Below are 21,083 nucleotides of genomic sequence, written 5' to 3'. Positions count from 1 at the left end.
TATCCAAGTAAGACAAATGTTTAACTACATTCATATAGTTTTTGATGACGACACTTTTTGTGTGTATTTAGAATAACTGCTCACATAAATTCTTCATGGGGATTTAAAAAAGAAAAATCAGGCATCTTTGTGCTGTTTCAGTAATTTGGTCTATTAACATTTTAATGCATATATGAATATCGATGGGTGTGGCTGTGGGTACATCAGTATCTATTCATATGAATAATGTTAGAAACTCTAATATGAACTTTGACACACCAGACTGTGCAGTTATGTGCTAAGAGCAGTGGTTTAGGAGCCAAAGAAAATAGTCAATGTTATTAATTTGTTACTTTAAAGTTGAATGAAAATGATCCTATAGGCTATGTAGGTGTCACGTTATAAGATTGACTCTAACGTATTGACAGTTGTGGTCATGAATGCTTTGTTCGATTAGGTCAAAATTTTCACTACTGCCAAACGGAGAAGAATTGCATAATTTGAATGTTTCCATAATTTTAGAAATTAAATTTAACTACAACAATTGTGGATTTTTTAACATCTAACAAATCCTTTTACACCTTCCACACACTTATTTGACCAACACAGTTATATGAACTCTTATGACTCTGCTGCAATAGATCATCTTCATCATTTGCTTAGAGGCTGCTATAGCCACATACTTTGTCACCTGTCTGAGCAGATGATCAATTTTTATTGCAAGATGACACCAGTATTGCAGTGTGCTGATTGCTGATAGTCAATGACATCACCGATCCTCTCCTCCCTCTTTCTTTCACCATGGCGAGTAACCAAGATACAAGAAAAAAGCGTAGGCATTGCACCTCCTTATAAAGTCACACCAGTCACGACAGTACAAATCTACAGCTTGTACAATGCACTTGCTTGAAGATAGAGAGCCATTTAACACAAAAGCTTGAACATTATTGGTGTCAAAGTGTCATCTTTTTATATCTCTTTTCATAGTTCCCACCCTAGTGTTCTATATATTCTTCTTTTTTTCCCTATATTTTCTTCTCCCTCAAATCCATCATGATGTCGGTCCTTCACTCTGACTCAGGCTTCCTCTCTCTTACTTAGATTTTCCATTCACACACAACCTGGACTCACTTTCTTTGTCTGAAACACACAAACATTCCAAGCACACTGTCAGGTATTTCAACCAGATTTAGATGTTATGTTTTTTGGGGTGTTTCTTTCTCCTGGCATTTTGTAATCCCCCTCCTCCTCCCTGAGTTTACACACATAATATATGAATATTTTGTGTTTTGTCATTTTGTGTGGTTTTTCATATATATGTACAGTATACATCTCCTCTTTGTACCCCCTTCCAATCTTTTCCACCACTTCTCATCATATCAGGCGTGTAAATGTGTGAATGTTTTTTTTTTGTTTGTTTATGTATGCCTTTGGCCCTTGATTATCTGCCATGCTTATACACGTTTAATTGAACACATGCACAAGTATGCAAATCTGTTTATATACATCTGCTGGTACATGTAATACATGTGTGTATGCGTTGTCTTTGTGTACATGTACCTGCCATTTCCTCTCTTAGTCTCCTTTTTTCTCTTTCTCTTTCCTTCTCTGTTCTCATTTCCTTTCCATCAGTAGCTAATCAACCTGAGACATGTCCAATCACTGGGTGTGTGCTCTGGGTGGGATCAGGTTAATCTCTGGAATGGGGATAATATAAGCTAAACATGACAGGGTTGAATCCACGTGAAGATAATTCCATTCCCATATTTCCATATCAGTGGAGATGTCACATTCACTGACAGTGATACAGCAATGATTTTCAAACCTTTTTTTTTTTTTTTCTTTGGTAAAACTAGTTTATAGGTACTGAAATATATTGAGATACCGGGGCACATTGATCAAATGAGAATGTATGCATGTATTCAGTCCCACTCTTTATTGAGCCAAATATTTGTACTATAGACTGTAGGTACGATGTGTTGTCTCTCTCATTTAGCTTTCTCTTTGCTATTTGGGTGTGTCTAAGCTAGCCATATGTTCAAGCTTGAATAATACTATATCTCCCATTGTTGTCTCTCTGTAGCATTTGGTCAAAATGAATGTCATGACCCAGGAGTTCCTGTCAACGGTCAAAGATATGGAGACCAGTTTCAGCTGGGCAGCTCTGTGGCTTTTCGCTGTGATCAAGGATTCATTAGGACACAGGTAATGATCAGAAATTCAAGTATTTGAAACTTCTGCTATTTCAGCGTTTCATCCACGTAAAAGACTTGTTTTAGGTTCCATATCATATTAGTATTCATAGTGATATTTGTGTATAGAAGCATATATTGTAACACCTTATATTGTAATAAACCTTGATATTATAAGGTATATTAATATTATATTTCCAGGGATCAGATCAGGTCACTTGCATCATCCAGGATGGGAACGTTGTTTGGTCTGCAGCTGTGCCTCGCTGTGAAGGTAAAAACACATACAGACTGTTTATTATATGCATGAGCAATGGATTATCCTTCCAAATGTTCCACTTGCCAGACTATAAGGTGACAAAACATTCAACTATTTGGCTCTTGCTGCGCAGCTTAAGTGTGCTCATGCACCTTAGACATTGTATAAATTTCCTCTCCTAATTGCTTTAGCCTCCAGCCTCCCCACATTCAGCCTGTTTGCATGCATCTTTCTCTCTCAACAATAATCTTAAATGAGATTGGCACAACTTCTGCTGAAACTCATTCAGGAAGACACATTCATTATACACTATGCAGACGCTAATATACAGAGATGTATCCGTAGTATTCAGATAAGCTAATATGTGGAGGCAATAATAAAAGGACAGTGAATGTGTCGTTATTTCAACACTTTGAAGGCGAATCACAACCACTGGCCTGTGTGTATTTGTTCGTCTTTTTTTTATATCCTTTCCATCTTGATTGTACTGTCTAAATTAAATTATCAAATGTTGCCTGTTGTTAATAAATGGGATGGAGGAGACAATCAAATTGAATAGGGTTCTCACCTTATTAAATATGGAGTATGGAGAAATATTAACCCTCCCACTGGACAGGGAAGGATAATTATGTTTTATTTCTACTTTCTCTTGTGAGTCCTATCCATGAGTACCACTGCTTCAGTAAGCACAGAGTGGGTAAAGGAAAGTGCGAGAAAGAAAGGCGATTTTCCTGCTTTTAAGCAAGATTCAGCTTGCTTAAAGACTGTAGTTATGAGAGCAATCAAAATGGTGAAAGTATCAGCTACTTGAGAGGAGAAGAAGTAGTAAGAGTGTGAAAGATAAGTCATTGCAAATTATGTATTATAGAAAGAGCAACAGATAATGTACAGGTCATGAACTCCAGGTTTTCAAGGCTGACATGTTCAATTAATGCAAGTGTTACACACACTCAAAAATGGAAATGGTGAAAAACTAAAGCTATTATACAGTTCAAAAGTATCTTTAATAATATTTTTATATTGCTTTATTGATATGTAATGCAAACTAAACTAAAGCTAATTCCTGTATTTTAATATGCCATAATTGAGAATTTGGAGCTCTAAGTGTTTCCTATAAATTAGTGTCAAGATGTGCCAGCTTTGCTGCCTGCAGCCCTCTGCAATTGCAGGGAAATGAGAAGCCATTTTGGCATCATTTGACACATAAATATTCTTGATTTCCCCTATAAATGATCATGCTATAATTATTTTAGCCTTTCTCAAACATGAGCTACTCAAAATTGTTTACTGTAGCACAAAATTGGCACAGCATAATTTCTGTAGGTAAATGTTTATGTATGAAATCTAGAAATTCTGAAAGGATTAGAGAGCTAAAATAAATTGAGCAGATGATGAATTTGCTAACTCGATGAAATATGAATGTTGTGCTCATGCCATATCACAGTGACAAGAAAAAGAGATTAATTTCTCCCTCTGTGGTTGTGTGTGTGTGTGTATGTGTGTCTTTATTTCCCGGTAGCTCCATGTGGAGGCCATCTCACTGCTCCCACTGGTGTTCTGCTGTCTCCTGGTTGGCCCTCTTTCTATAAAGACTCTCTGAACTGCCAGTGGGTGATTGAAGCACAACCAGACCATGCTGTGAAGATACACTTTGACAGGTATGTTATTTGGTCATAGGGAGATGTTTTGTCAGGTTTTCTTAAGGTTTGCTCAGAGAATTAGTTTGATTGTTTTGAATTGAATAATATAGATGTGAAGTATGTAATGTTTCCCACTTCTAAGTTAGTCAACTGGTACATCATTTAGTTAGTCAGCCTTTAAGTTGGTTAGCTTTCAGAAGAGCTTTAAGCTAGTCAGATATAAATGTAGATGTTGAGTATCTGCTGCAGTAAATGATTAATGTTGGCTTTTTACACATTTTTTCTGGAAACAAGCCACGAGCAGATGCAGCGTAGCCTGAAATTGATATAGCTGAAATTAATCTTTTTTGGAAGTGACGTAAAGGCCAAGTTATCTTCATCGCCTATGAGGCATTTCATTTGTGTAGCATTCAGCATTTGCATTGCATGCAAATGTGCAGAGGCTAGCTAATCGTTCGGTTAGATGGATAGATATTTAGGTAATCTGTGATTGCACAGTGTGTCAGTGGTTCCCGACTTGTGGTTTTCTATCCCAGCAGGTAGTTAATTGCATTCAAGTGATGTCCTTTTCCTAAATCAGTTTTTGTTTAATGGCTACACTGACAACCTGAAGCTCTCATGATCCCAAGAACCAACTCTGGTTCTTTGAACCCTGCAGCAACTGCTGTAGGTAATTGCTGAGTCAGTCAACAAGTCAATTACTCAGATAGATGGAAGACAAGCAGAAAGGAAAGTGAGTGAAACAGCGATAACAAGTCAGTCATTTCTTCAGCTTGTCAGTTACACGGGGTAGTTATGTGGTTATGTAAGTGTTCAGTAATTTGAATAAGCAGGTAGAATGTGAGTCAATCACTCAGGTATTTACTCAGCCAGTATTGCTAGACAGGTTATCTGTCTGTTATTGCTCTATGTTGGCCAATGCCTACATTGGCATTGACAAAACAAAATGAAAATTGCTGCCAAGTCCTCTCCCAGTGTAAACATCCTGTTTATTATTTTAATATAATTCACTTGTGATTGTAAAGAAATGTTTGCTGTTACTCCCATTCCATTAGCCAGTGTTTGAGGAAGCCTGCACACAGATTATATTCCAGTCATACTGTATGAGTGTTATTATGCATGAGTCTTGAGCCTGTGTGTCTGTCTAGGTTTCAGACTGAGGTCAACTATGACACATTGGAAATCAGAGATGGCCCCTCAGCTTCCTCTCCCCTGATTGGTGAATACCACGGCACCCAAGCACCTCATTTCCTGATTTCCACGTCCAACTTCCTGTTCCTGTTGTTCACTACGGACAACAGTCGCTCTGCAGCAGGCTTCAGCATCAGATATGAAAGTAAGGCTGATTCACCGACTGATAATAATATTTTATAGACACTCACTGCTCTAAATTGCTTTCAGGCACTCATACATAACAATAATGTTTTGCTCAAAGTTTCCGGAGTAAAAACCAGCTTAAAAAGGTGCAATTACACACTCCCACACACACACATATACTCACCCTCTTGACTCGGTGGTATTTGTGCTTGTGTGATTTGATTCCCAGGTGTGAAAATGGAGTCAGACTCTTGTCTCGATCCTGGTATCCCAGTCAATGGGCGTCGCCATGGCAGCAGTTTTTCTATTGGCTCCCGTGTATCATTTACATGTGACCCAGGATACACGCTGAGTGATCAGGAGCCAATTGTTTGCGAGCAGAATCATCAGTGGAGTCACGCTCTTCCCAGTTGTGATGGTGAGAATCTTTCTTTTATTTTAGCCCTCTGGATGAAGGCTTGTAGTGAGCTGAATCTTTTGTACTTTATTACAGAAAGATTTAACAGCAAGAATTATGTGATATAGTTAGGAACTCATTCACATGCTGCAATGCAGGTCAAATAGAGAAAATCTGGTCATCAATTATAAAGGCTGGCAAAGCAGGTCAGTGTGGCCACCTTGTTAGTTTACTTTTGAAGACAAAACCCTTTTTTCACTCAGAGTTGTTTAAACCAGAAAAAAATGAAAACACAGCTGTCACAAGCTATACCAAACCATATGCTATCTTATGGTAAATTAAGCAATGAAGTAATCTTCATCTGAATTCAATCTTAGACAAAAAACAAGGAGTCTGATTGATTATGTAAGCTTTGGAGGTGATGTTTTTAATTTTTCCAACTGCAGCTTAGAAATAGTAGACACAGCTTATTGTTGTATGTTAATTTGGAGCCTTGATTTGTATCCATTGCTTTTATCTATATTGTATATATGAGTGTGTGATATTATTTCAAATTAATCCAGCACTGCAGGATAAGATAAATGCATCATCTGTTGGAGAACAATATAACTACAATCATTTAGCTCTTTTTTTCAGATGCAGTGGAAAGTCCAAACCAAACTGTTAAGAAGCCATTGAAAATAAATGTGTTAACAAATGAATGTATTTTTTTAAATAGCATTTGAAACTATTTAAATATGAATGAGTTGGCTTTTGACATGTTACAGCTGAATTACTGATGGTGATTTAGATGTTAAAATGACAGATAGTTTTCACTTTGAGTTTTGACTTTACTGTGACACTAACAGGCAGAACCAGCACCCAAATACAAAAATAAGACACAAGGCAGATACAGTTAAAAAGGCACTTTATATGTAGTCAGGCAGGCTTACAGGGACTGGGAGGAACACTAAGGCAACTGAGATGCACTGCAGCAGCGTTGTCTCCCCTGGTAGCATTTGTCAGCACAGCACCTCTTATAGCCACCAGCTGTGTATTTGTTCTGTGTGAAATAAGTTCAGGAACAGTGGAGTACCATACATCTGCATCAATGCACACTTGCTGCCTGAGAGTTGTACGATCCACTTCCTCTCCCCACTGACTGATTTGGGATAGGCCTAAATGCGAGTGACTCTTCAGATGAATGTGAAAACAGACACATAGGGATAGCGTGAAGGCAGGGCTTTTTATAGCTTTCCGGGGGCCCTATGCAAAATCTTGTTGCTTGTTGTTATATAGTTAAGTATATTTATAGTTAGGGCTGTGCTGTTCTCTTTACAGCAATATTTTTCGTCATTTGGAGTCTGTCCATCTTTTGCGCAGATTCTTGGCTTTTTACTCACAAAGCTTTTATTGCACTTACAGTAACTTAATGAGTGTAGTTGTTGTCAACTCGAATACTTCACCTGGTTCACTGTCTCATCTCTGCTCCACTGTGAGTGCAGCACACACACGGGGGGGTCAGCCCTGCCCTCGCTGAACCACAGAGAGCAGAGGAGAGTAGAGCGACCATAAAGACAGCAAAACGCAGTAGAGACTATGTCTTGTTCATACACTGGTTTCATTTCAGCTCAGTGTGAGAGTCTGTACTGCGTTTTGCTGTCATTTATGGTCACTCTACTCTCCACTGCTCTCTGTGGTTCAGCGAGGGTGGGGCTGAGCCCTCCGTGTGTGCTGCACACACAGCACAGCAGAGGAGAGACAGTGAACCAAATGAAGTACTTGAGTTGATGACAACTACACTTGTTAAGTTACTGTAAGTGCTCCAAGAAGAAAAGCCAAGAAAAGTAATGTATTAAAGTAATCTGCACAAAAGATGGACAGACAACCAGGGGGCACGGACCAGAAACAATTTATTTACTGAATTCACAGAAAATGTGCTCCATTGTGTTATGTACCGTTATCGGGATATGAAATGACCTATATCAGGATATGAGATTTTGGTCATATTTCACAGCCCTATTTATAGGGCCTGATGAAACTGGCGTAAAGATTAAGGTTCAAATGAAATTCAAACAAATAACAAATTACAATTATCACTATGAAGATTAAAACAGAAGGCTTTCAATTATTATCATCATCATCAAAGGATAAGTCCTTTTGGAAGCCATAGTGACAGTGCATAAAATATCTGTCTAAACGTTGTCATCAATCTAGTGATCTCACTGTCAGACTGTCAGACCATCAGTCTCAATGTCAGGACGTAAATATGTGGGAATCTGAATATGACTTTGAAATTGTTTTGCTTGTAAGCAGGGCTGCTGTGGTAAATAAAAGCTTGGGTAAACCCTACCTTACGTCAGCCACACCGTCTATATGGTCAATAATATAGATCTATGTTTGTAATATAACAAAATAACAAAACTGACAAAACAAAACTTATGGGGAATTAATTTGCTCAAACTTAAAGCCAAATTAAGACAACAGTTTGACTTATAGATTAATCAGCATGTTGTGTTTCTTAACAGTTTTAGTGCTGTGTTTACAACAGTAACTGAAGTCAACAACCTTTTAACAGCTTAAGAAAACTTCATATGAATAGTTGTTTTGTAGTGTTGGTACATGTATTCAGGTATTTTATAGCAGGTTTTGATACTGTGCTTTGAGTGTTGTTTGTTGGGATGTTCTTTAGTTTACATTTGGATAACAGATTATGCCTTTAAAAATATTTACAGAACAGTAATTTATCTAGATACAGGTGTATCTGTTAGACCTTACCAGTTCCATTACCTGACACATGGGCTGCTTCACATGTGCTTCTCTTTCCTCCTTAAACTTTTCTGTTTAAATCTTGAATCAGTGGCACTTTCTTCCTTCTTGAATAAGTTCTTTACTTTCTCTTTGTTTTTGTTTTTTTCAAACACCATTACATCCTGTGATTCTTCCTCACTTCTGTCTCCTCTTTCCTATCTCATTCACTCACTCTGAAAATGTAAAAAGCTTTCCTTTTATAAATCTGAGAGCACATGAATCTGAACTTTAACTTGTATGGTGTTAATTACAGTAATTGTGGTTTAAATGAAACACAGTGGGAATACATCAGCAGTCAAGCTATCCACACTATCAAGCTTGTTTAACATTACTGTAATGTGAAGCAGCAACACTGGATAAACTGGATGGTCAAACTACACTAATGTCAATTTAAAAAACTTAAGCTCCACTGAAGAGTTTTTGTTAGCTACTTACTTTGTTGTATTTTGTCTGATAGATTATTATTTGATGCCACACATGTCAGCTAATATCATATATGATCATCTGAACTCTGATTCGTTCGTCTGTCTCATGAAAGCAGTTCCACTCTGCCTGCTAGCTTCAGCGCGGGGGGTCGTTTGTTTTAACACCTGTGTAGCACAGGTGGGTGGTGGTTTGTTGGTCGCTCTGTGTTAACAGTAACAGCTGTCACCGTGTCACATACATGAATACAATGTTCAAACAGAAAACAAAACAAGCGTTCCTAGAAGCTACAACAGAAACTGCAGTAGGAAGCCAGTCTGAGTGCACTAACAGCTTTAAAGTGATAGAAAGTTTGCGTAAATGCTGTTTCAGAATTCGAGAGGTGGGTAAACGGCGTTTATGTTCATTGAGACTCAACTACAGCTCTGCTTGTGAACTCAAATAATGTATGTGTTTTAGATCAACATATGAGGACGCTTGGTTACCAAAAGTGTCAATTTATATTCAAGGAGGAAAAAAAAAACGTCCATGCATAGCAAGAAACGGCTTTGCGTGAAGGTGTAATGGTTAGAAGAACGTTAAGCTCGAAAGTCAAAAAAGGTAGCAGAGGGAATTGCTGAGTCTTTGACCCATGCTAGGATATAAAAAAATACTGTTTTCCACTTCACTAGGTGTAACTGGCAGTCATAGTGTTAATTGTACAATCAGTCCCCACTCCAGACTACACACTTCCACAATGGCCCAAATTGAACATCCTGGTTCAGTGAAATTATGCGGGTCAACAGGCACCACTGAAACAGATGCTCACTGTCCACTCACAGGCCTTTTCACGCAGGGTCTGATTCAATCTACTGATTGAAAAGATTCCAATTTGAAAGGGAAAGTCAGGATGTCTCAACTTGGGAGGGAGCTCATACTGAGGGAATCTTTCTCACAATATCAGTCATGTAACATAAGCAGTTTCAAACGGCCACTGTGACATTTTCAATTTTCAGCCAAGCATGCCATCTCACCAGACAGCTGTCTAAAATACAGTGTGTAAGCCTAGACTTTAAATGTAATATGTGATAGTATGCTCATGGACTAAATTATATATCAAGTATATTTTAGCATGAATGACTATGATTAATCTGTTAATTATTGTTTTTATCCAGGCCCCATTTCCCAATAGCAAACAATCTTAGAAGCTTAGAGTGTTTTTCTATGAATGCTCTGAAATTTCTCTGAGTTTCCCAAAGTAGTACCTAAGAATGAGTGCATGTGCATGCTGTTAAGAGCTTCTTAATGTTGGCTATCTGTGGTGCTGAAGATAATGCTGAATACACTTTAAACTTTGCATATTTACCTGTCCGAGCTGTCCTACTGTATACAGTAAAAATACAGACACCACAGAGTGTGAGTGTTGTAAACGACATAAAAAAATGTTTTATACTCGGAATTGTTCAGTATGAAAACACAGTTTAATGTGCAGTAAACAGTCTACAGCTTTCAGCTTGCTGCCCTTTATGATTTATGTCACTGGGTGGAAGTAAGTTTAAGAAAGTAAACTTTGTCTGAAAATGACTAAAAACATTTAATCAATTCTCAAAATAGCTGGCGATTAATTTAATAGTTAATAACTAATCGACTAATAGTTGCAGCTCTACTTCAGTTACAATGATTTTGCATCTCAATCTGCCAGAGCAAAAACCAGCGCAAATACAGGGAAAACTCACAAAGCCCACTCAGAAAGGGCCGGGACATCTCACATCAAATCAGAGGAGAAAGATCATCCCACAGCCGCACTCAAAGCAGTTCATACACACACATACACATTAAAGATAATAATCATATTTACAGTATAGTCACAGAGGCACAGTTAACATTTCAATGGGAAATGTCACCCATTTTTGTACCACTGTAGACACTGCATTATGCAGCCACCAAAATTCATTATTTTGACAATATTGTGTTTAAAAGAAAAAAAAAAAAAAACAATAATATATGTAGTCCCCCTGAAGGCGTTGAAAGACCATTCCCTTTCAGTCCTGCCACTGTGTCTGTTGGACCCAAATGGCTCATCTTATTCCTGCAGGTCAGCTAAATTGCCAAACAGATAATACCGAACACTGGCTGCTCTCTTATGTTTGTCAGGGAGAATACAGAAGGAGCGCTGTGACATTTTAAAGCTCACAGTTGGTGCCAAGACAACAACTTGTTAGATGTGACTGAAGTCACAGTATACCTTTTAGTAAAAAATGCCATGGCATCCTTTAAAAGAGAGATAATTAAAGATATAGGAAACAAGGAGGCAGGAGGAATGCAGCTGAGGTCTGGAATACTATCTTTCTTTATTTACCTCTTATCTCTGAAGCTATATCTTTCTGTATCTGCTTCTCTGTCAGCATTCGGTCTCAGTCTTCTGCCTCAACACTGAAGGTCTACCACACTTTGATTTGCCTCTCAAATTTATGTCAGAATCTCGAACAGTCTGCCTGTCTGTCTGTCTTATTCTTTTCTTTTTCTCGCATTGTTATACAGCTCACACTTTCACACACACATGCATTAATAACAGTCTGTCTCTTTCCTCTCACACACAGATCATTCATACACAGTGAAGTATGCACTCTCTCACACATAATAAGCGCACAAAGTAAATGCACACGTGCCTCCCTCAACAAGGGTCATTTAGTCAGACAGTGTCCTAGTTTTAGGTTGAATCCTCATGGGAGTGTGGAAAAAAATGGTGCTGGTTACCACAACACACATAACAGACAGCTAGTCAGAGAGAGAGAGAGAGGCAAAGCAGCTCTCATCGCAGCTACTCAACTCAACTCCAGCTCTGTTGAAATATGATATGGGATGAGATGGAAGGAAGTACACTGATAGACAGAGAGATAAGGAGGGAGAGGCGCAGCAGATCTCAACACACACACTGGAGTAGCTGCAGTGTGAAAAAATAAGAGAGGCTTCAACATCTGTCTTCATAAAGTCAACATAATAAATAGACATTTTACAAACCTGTCATCAAAGGAATCATTAGTGTTTAATCTAAGAGCTAAATGAGACCTTCATGCACCAAAATACATATAAACATTCAACAATCAGACACGAGGGACATTAATATGTTGAAGAAACCATTCTCTTTGATTTAAGTATAGTCAAGGATGTGTTTGTTTCATAAGTAAAGAAAAAAACACACAAAAAACACATGCCAGTCAAGCACCTTGAAGCACTTTAATTGAATTAATTTTAACTGAATTGAGATGAATAGAATTGAAGGGAATGGATGCACAGTGAGAGAGAAACAAAGAGTCAATATATTATCTTACTTCAACAGTCTCTAATTCACCGCAAGCCCTCTTTTACTCTCAATTACCTTACTATAGTATTTTCCATTCTGCTCAATCTCAAATGGGTTTGTCCTGTTCCATATCAGTGGTTTGGCTCTGTGTGGAGGCTAGGTGTCTCGTAACACACATACCAATCTCTCATTCTTTTTTGACAAACTATTCTCTCTTTCCTTGTCACATTCTCTCTCCTCTTTTTGTCTCTGGATAAAGTTCATCTCTGGCCTTCGCCCCTTTGTTTCCTTCACTCTCTAGGTGTATCAAGAAGCTGCATTTTTTTCTACTCCTGTAAATGTTCTGCCTCGCTTTCTAACAGAATCCATTTTTTTTTTTAAATCAACAAAAACTCAACAGTGCATGTTATATATTTTGTGTTGTGGATACAAATATTTTAAAAAACTATGTTCCTTTGCCACAAATTTGACATTTTTGATAACTGAAAGGGACACACCATTGTCAGCAGTTCAGTACAAGAGAGGGTTATCCAAACGCTTATGTTAATTTTACACAATTAAAACTATTTGGGTTAGGTTAGGGAGAGGTTTGGGTAATGGTTTAATAAGAAATACATTCATAAAAATGAAGAAAAAACAGTTGGAAATTGAGTCTTTGTTGCTGGATTTTCACCGAAACACCCATAGTTTTTTATGTTACATTATGTAATTTGTGTTTCCTATAATTCTTTTAATATCGGATGAGAGGCAGGAGGACATTTTTTTGCATGATGGACATGTACTGATACCACGCTCAGTTCTAGCAATTTTCATTTCTTCAGATTTAAAAAAATCGAAATTTGTTTGTTAGAGTGGACGTTCAGCCCAAAGAATATAGTGACCCCTATTGACTGTACTTAAAGGAACAGTATGTAGAATTTAGTGGCATCTAGCAGTGAGATTACAGATTGCAACCAACTGAATACCCCCCCAAGCATGTAGGAGAAACTACGGTGGCCACAGAACTCACGAAAAATGTTAAAGGTCCTCTCTAGAGCCAGTGTTTGGTTTGTCCATTCTGGGCTACTGTAGAAAAATGGCGGAGCAACATGGTGGGCTCCATGGAAGAGGACCCACTCCCTATGTAGATATAAGGGGTCATTCTAAGGTAACGAAAACACAACAATTCTTATTTTCAGGTGATTATACACTAATTAAAATATACTTATGAATATTATATACCATTTCTGCCGAGTCTGTTCCGCTAGATGCCACTAAATTCTACACACTGCTCCTTTAAGACATTTCTTTATTCTAGGTGTTAAAGATTTCTCTAACACAGTGTAAAAGCTTTGTTCAATGGTGAGAGAGAAATCTTTTCTCTCTCTGTCTCTCTTTGATCCTTCCATATCTGTCTCTTTGTCTCTGTAGCTCTTTGTGGAGGCTATGTCTATGGCAAAACAGGGACAATTCTGTCTCCTGGCTTTCCTGACTTCTACCCAAATTCTCTTAACTGCACCTGGACAATAGAGGTGTCTCATGGGAAAGGTAAGAACACACATACACAGATATAATGGAAACACCCATTCATTTGCTTGGGAAAAATATTCAGTTTTCTTTTCATATGCTAATAAATGTGAGTATTAAATTAAAGATAATGTATATATATATTTTTTTTTTTTTCATTTTTATTTATATTGCCTGATATTTGTGTATATGTTTCGGGTTTGGTTTCTATGTTCATCTGCGTCCATTTATATCTTCCATTTGTCCATCTGTGACAAACTCACTGTCAATTTTTGTCTTCTTCATCTATCCTTCCATCCAACCAATCAACCATGGATTTTCAGGAGTCCATCTGGTTTTTCACACTTTCCATCTGGAGGAGAACCATGACTACCTGTCCATCACAGAGGACAGCGATTTCCAGGTTCCAGTAGCCCGACTAACTGGCTCAGTGCTGCCTCCCAGTGTCAAAGCAGGGCTCTATGGGAACTTCAGCGCTCAGCTACGATTCATATCGGATTTTTCCATGAGTTATGAAGGGTTTAATATTACTTTCTCAGGTAAGAGCATTCAAACAGAATGTGTGATTTTTGTTAACAGTCCAGTCCTATGTACAGGATTGATTTAACCAGATTTATAGCCAGAAACAGGCCTAAATCTTCCTGGCCTGGACTGACGGACTTAACAATAGACATCACACACACCCAAAGTTTTTGAGGTGTGTTAACATGGCATATTGCTGTGATTAAGATAACAATATGACTTTTTAGCTACCACATCAATCTAATTTGTTAGACATGGCAGAGCTCTAATGCATTATGGTCTAAGGTTTTAAGTTTTCCTGACCCAATTTTTTAAAATGTTATTCATTTCCCGTTACCATGTGTTATATACCTTTGTCTTGGCTAACTTTAGTTACGTTTAATTACGTTCACAAAGTTCTTGTACATTTCTTACCACTTGAGTAATAAAGTTTATAATTACGCCTCAACACTGTTATGTATGTCTTCTGGATGTACAGAATACGACTTAGAGCCATGTGAGGATCCTGGTGTACCAGCGTTCAGCAGGAGGATGGGATTCAGATTTCGAGTTGGCGACTCACTGGCCTTCTCTTGTTTCCATGGCTACCGACTTGAGGGAGACAGCAAGATCACGTGTCTGGGAGGAGGCAGGCGAGTGTGGAGCAACACACTACCACGATGTATAGGTAAGACAATCAAGTAGTCTCAGTGGAAGTGTAAAATGATTGACTAATCAAAGACAAATAAAAATCTTCTTTTTTTTTAAAATTCAGACTGTAGGTATAGACATTTAGTTGTCAGGGGTGTGGGTATTATACTCATTGAACTTTCCTTAACTTTCTTTTTACAACATTATATCTCAAGTGTAGATGTAACAAGCTTTAATGGTATTTCTGCCTTCTTCAAGATTTTATTTAATGGTTGCTTTGGAGTAGTTTATCTTCTGTGAAATAAACTCTTTGCTTGTGAAACAGTACTTTCAAATTCCTCACTAGATTATTAAGTCCAGAGGTTACGCATCAGCATTTTCCTGGTTGTAATTCACCAGTGTTTTATTGGTGACACAATAGTAATTTACTATTTGACTGGTTGACTGCTGGTTTTATTTGCCAGGATTTGACTGTTAGCAGGTTGTAATTTGACAGTATTTGATGAGTATCAGTGTTTCCTTGGATGCTGCTGGTAATTTATGAGTGTCTGACTGGTGGCTGCTGGTAATTTTCAAGCCCTGAAAAGAGCAGACTGAGAAATCCTATAATAGCATTATCTGTCAAGGCATCAGGCCTGACTAAGAGGAAACTTAGCAACAGCAGCTGGCAACGTTCACTGGGTTCATCTCTCTCTCTCACTTTCTAAATGTCCCTCTCTTTAGCTCTCAGTCTCACTTTCTAAGTTTCTAACTGTTTCTCCTCCTTTCCCTCTGTATTTAGACAGTCCTTGGGTAGATAATTAGGGCATTAGCTGCTATATGAAAAGTGTTAATACTTTAAGTCTTTTGTTACTCCCTTTTTCCCTTCTCTAATTTCTCCCTGCATATTTTCAAAAGGCTCTTGTCTGTCTCGGTTCATCTGCTATCTTCTTTTCTTCCTTTTTCCTGCTCTCCCTTCATCCTTTCTTCTCCCCCTTCAATGTCCTCTATTCTTTCACTCCCACTCTATAGTGCCGTCTTCATGTTCGAAAGAATGTCTGAAGAATTTCTTGTTGTATCCTTGAATTTATGCTCCTTATCTCTTTTATTAATCTTTCTCAAAACTATGGAATATTAAAAAAATGTTTTTGAATTGCAGGTTTGTTTAGATTTGATAAACACAGCATCTTTTTTTTTTCCTCAGTGAGCTCTTTATTGTGCCACACCACCTTCTCTCGTCTTTCTCATTACTTCCATTTCCTCCTCTTTCTCCCTTCCAAGTAGTGGTGGTTCTCCTCAGTGGGAGTTAAAAGCCAACTCGTCTCTCTTCTTTCCTCCTCTCCTCATTTACATATGACAAAACTCTATTTGCAGAGAGTACCACTTATTTGAATCCCTAAACTTTGATAGGCACTGCACCTGCTAGATAAATCTGTATAATTTCTATGAAACACTTTTTCTAACAAACTAATCCTGACCTGCTTTATGCAGTGTTTTTTAATTTTACCCTCTTTTTAATCTTCAGTGCTTCCCAAACTTTTTTAGACCATGGCAACCCTTCAAAGGAATTTTTTTTTGTTACAGCACCCACACGACTCCCAATATAACTTGCATAGCCTATATGGTCACAGAAGTTTTAACAAATTTTATAATTTTATAATATTATATATGATAAATAATATAATCTTATATTATGGTATTTTATATTAGGCTACATTTTATCAGTATGAAATTAAATAATATAGGCTCATTCTCAATCACTGAGAATAAAAGCCAACAGGTGCTGTGCAGATTTACAGATTCTGCTAAAAATAAACAGTAATTAATTAATATGTTAAACGTATTCCTTTCATTTTCTTCCATTAAAATAGCTTATATCTAAGATGTACAAATAAAAACAAACAAACAAAACTCAAAAGGTTTTGGGCATTTGCATTTTAATGGGACATATGAGCTGTTGATGTGGAGAGAGAGAACAACCAGCAGGTCTGACTCCACTGACAGGACGTCTCTTGTCTTGTTTTCATGTTTACCAGCTATCAGAGAGCCATACAACACAAATACGAATTTGTGTTATGTGAATGTGTAACACCACAGTAAATGCACATAGACAATGATGGATATCCGTCTTCCACAAGCAGCCAAAACCTGTCTGTTAAGCCGTTAGCCGAATAGTTTTGACGGTCGGCTCAGATTCAGTCGTGTCTGTGTTGAGAGCTGAGATGTTTCAGCATTTCTTTGAACTCTGTTTACCGTCTCAAATCTTTCCATCAATGCTCTGACGTTCACTTTTTTTTTCTGACTGCTGAGCTCCTGCAAAACTCCTGAGCCAGAAAGCGTATTGTGTTACTATGACAACCCGCAACCGCAAGTTGTCATGCAAGCTGCGACTACCTGCATATTAAATAGAGTTTTTAATAGGTTGATTTTGATATTTATTGCTTATTTATTCTGTTTTGTTATGTTTGATAACGCAACATAAAATGTAGTTAATGCAAATGTAGCTGATTTTTTTTTTTTTTTTATGTGGCGAAACGTCTAAAAACGCACAATACATGTACAATGATGTTTAATTTTGCGGCACCCCTGTTGCTTCCTCACGGCACCCACTTCAAGAACCACTGGTTTGAATGCTTTGCTTTTGAATGTGTTTTTCTGCTCCTCATTCATGTTTTTATTGTCTTATTTGAAGCACATGACATCAAGTGCTTTTAAGCTGTGTTGTATGGTTCATTATTATTATTGTCATTATTGATATCATGTCTGCTGAGTTGAAGGTTTGTGGTTATTCAGTGATATATGCACCTTTTTCAAATCATTTCATGTTGAATTGTGAGTCCTCCTCTCTCCTTTCCTCAGATATTCTGACTGCTCAAAGATAATTAGGTAGAATTGCTGTGATTTTGATCCACGCTGTCTCTGCCCCCTTCTGCTGTAGCTGAGTGTGGAGCCTCCTCACAAGGACCAGAAGGCGTTCTCCTTTCTCCAAACTTCCCGTCCAACTACGATAACAACCATGAGTGCATCTACCGCATCACTACCGAAAAGGGCAAGGGAATCAGACTGAAGGCTGAGAGCTTCTCATTGCAAGATGGAGACTATCTCAAGGTATAAGACAAGCTTTTCCCAATTAGGTGGTACAAAATCCTTAAATGCATAATTTATTTCCAGATTCACACACAACATACCTAAAGAATTATACTCATAACCAAAAGCTTTTTATAAAGTTGTATATGTATACTTTGACACATATATACTTGACCTTACTATCATGTGTCACGTGTTTAATTTCCAATTATGCTTGAAAAGAAAACAATAATTGAATTGCAGATGCTAGCATGTAGTAGTGACCATACATTTAGACCATAAAAGAACAAGATTGAGGATCTTCTATTAACACTGACATTAGCAACACATTTTGCTTAGTTCATTTTGGCTTGAAATGATATGTAATAGAAAGTCTTTTGATCTAAATGAACTGTAAGAGTTTAGAGGAAGAGACAAGTAAATTTAGTCAGACAACATTTCTTCATTTGAGGATTCCATGACGTAGCAAAGATTTAAATTTTGAATTAGATATTGAGAAATGTTCCATGGTATTTGTTAAGGTTTTAATATTTGAAATAATGTTATATTTGGGATATGTTTATTTATAGATTTCAAAGATTATACATAGCATAGCAAAAAGCATTCTTGCTTTCATGTTCACAGCCAAACACAATCACATACAATTACAAAAAATATCAGAATATTCAGACTACCTCAACCTCATCTTGACTTGTGCATGTAGTTTCAGTTAATGTTAGCCAATTCATTCATGTCCATTCAGTAATCATTTTTACATTGAATAACGTAGCTCAATGTTTCTCCACGTAGTCCTCAAAGCCCAACCGTTCAGCAGGCTTTTGTTCCAAGCATGCACACCTGGTCCAATTAAGGTGTCAGAAGGTGAATGTGTACCCCTCAGTTATATGAGGTGTGGAAGAACAAGGATGAAGTAAGAACATGAACAACAGATGGGGCTTTGAGTTCTTGGTTTCGCCAATATGTTGTTAGATTGTATTAGCAAGGTTTGCCCTAGCTGTTAGCGGTGTTAAACATTGTTGTAAGAAGCAATAACATCCCTGCAGGGGTTTATTACCCATGTTCTCTATTAGTGCTGCAGTGGCCATCCACGGCTGAATGAATACATGGGAAACAGAGGCACCAAGGGATCAATTCTGTCTTTGTTAACCCTCTAAGACATTACAGTGAGTTACTGTAGTATTTCAAGGTTATCCTGGATTTATACATGTTTGTTAGTTGTCATATGTAATACAATAGAATACAACAGCTAAACATTCCACGACTGCAGCATGTGGCCATTTTTATGGACAAAATGGTTTGTATTTAGACAAATGTCTCATCTACTAGCTGTTTTTTCTCTTTTTTTAACAGTAAACCACCATATTGACTGATCATACATGCAATGTAAACTTTGATTAGTGGAAAAAGTGTTCCACTTGAAGACACTAGCATACAAGCTCAATCTGTATTGTGTTATTATGGTTCTCAGTCTACACCTTCGCCTACACCCTTCTAAATTTTTGGATATGAAGTTGTCACAATATATGTACAGTAGGGTCCAAAAGCCTTTCAACAGACTCATGGAAGTGTTTACATATTATAAACTTGGATGTGCAGACTTGTGTACATCTGAACTACAGAGAGAGTTACAAATGTTCCAAGGCTCATAATTCCTCATATTTCCTCTATCGTGTACATGTGCCCACTTCAGTGTCAGTTAGGAGCAGCTGTGTGAGCTGTTATACAGTTTTGACGCCATCCTACAGACATCGTCTAAAACTGTTTCTATTCACAATGTCTCTTAGCGGTATTAGGCCTGAGGGCATGGTTAAGCCAGTATGTGGTTAGAGTGTATTATCAGTATTAGGCCTAGAGCATTGGCTGAGTCTGTCTGTGGTTAGAATGTATTAGCAGGGTTCTCCCTGACTTTTAGAGAGGCTTAACATCATTGTAGAAAGGTGGAAATGTTCCCAGTGGGATAGGTATTAAAAAAAAAGAAAATCCTGTTAAAGGAAAAGAAAGTGACATCAAGATGGTTAACAGAAATAAACATGCTAAAATTTTGCTGACACATTCCATAATAGTCTAAATTCTGAAAAATGACATTGGTAGAAGCAGACGAGCTGACCAAGTTTTCTAAATCAGCAGTTTTCCAATATGCTTTTCTGTACACTACAGCCCCCCTTTACATCATTGTTTGTGAAATTCAACAAACAGTATGCATCCACGAAGACTAGAGAGCTGAGGATGACATTTGCTCTTTTTCAAAATAGGATTGTGTTCTTCATGAGGCATTTGACATAGTATTTACTGTAATAAATTGATTCCTTATCAGGAAAATAACAAGAATAGAGGAGCAGAATGCAGAGAATGACTGGAGATCACAAAAGTTAATGAGGACACACTGGATGCAAACATAGCAATCAAAAACTAATGGGAGGCCCCAAGACTGACTGTTAGAATGACATTGTGTTCAGCATAGGGCATATACCAATATTAGATTTTTGGACTCAATTTTAATACTTGATATTGTAGATTACTGATAACAAATAATATTTCTGAATTAAGTTAAGCAGGTGTCCCTCTGCCTGTACAATACAGCTGTTACAATACAGTGATGTATGGTGATGTTCATTTATGATGGTATTACAACACATGTTTGACAGTGTTAGTTATACATGATGATTAATGGCTCTATGTGTTATTGAACACATTGGAAGCAGGCATTAGAGTTGGTTTATTGTTCTGCTGTGCGTACAACTGGAATGCTTAAATGCACACAGTTGGACAAGCATCACAATTTTCAAAATACCTAATGCACTTACCATAGATAAAGTGTGAATGTTTTTATTGCTTTGACAAAAATGTTTTGAACATGCACAGTTATTAAAGACATTTTTATCTCTGCCACATGTAAGCCTGGAGGAGATCATGTGTTTGGTCGTGAGTGTATCTATCCGCAGCTAATCTCACATACTACTGGACCCATAAGCCTAATATTTTTTGTGCACATTTATGACTGTATACTCAAGGATCTCTCATGGTCGCAGTGATTCACAGTTGTTGAAAAACTTATTTTATAACATGCTTTATACCACCA

At 37.5% G+C, this 21,083-nt stretch overlaps 1 protein-coding gene across 1 annotated transcript in view; it reads left to right on the top strand.

Annotated features, from left to right (window-relative positions):
• Positions 1-21,083, top strand: part of LOC137184113 (CUB and sushi domain-containing protein 1-like) — a 159,442-nt gene that overhangs the window by 13,173 nt on the left and 125,186 nt on the right. Inside the window, exons 5-13 of the mRNA XM_067591491.1 lie at positions 2,063-2,184; positions 2,373-2,445; positions 3,950-4,088; positions 5,219-5,406; positions 5,617-5,805; positions 13,691-13,807; positions 14,110-14,325; positions 14,787-14,975; positions 17,856-18,025. Of these exons, the coding sequence (XP_067447592.1) occupies positions 2,063-2,184; positions 2,373-2,445; positions 3,950-4,088; positions 5,219-5,406; positions 5,617-5,805; positions 13,691-13,807; positions 14,110-14,325; positions 14,787-14,975; positions 17,856-18,025 (1,403 nt within the window). The remainder of the gene's footprint in view (positions 1-2,062; positions 2,185-2,372; positions 2,446-3,949; positions 4,089-5,218; positions 5,407-5,616; positions 5,806-13,690; positions 13,808-14,109; positions 14,326-14,786; positions 14,976-17,855; positions 18,026-21,083) is intronic.

Source organism: Thunnus thynnus, chromosome 1 (assembly GCF_963924715.1).
Source record: "Thunnus thynnus chromosome 1, fThuThy2.1, whole genome shotgun sequence".
NCBI classification, from domain to species: domain Eukaryota; kingdom Metazoa; phylum Chordata; class Actinopteri; order Scombriformes; family Scombridae; genus Thunnus; species Thunnus thynnus.
This window is presented reverse-complemented; position numbering and strand designations above follow the sequence as displayed.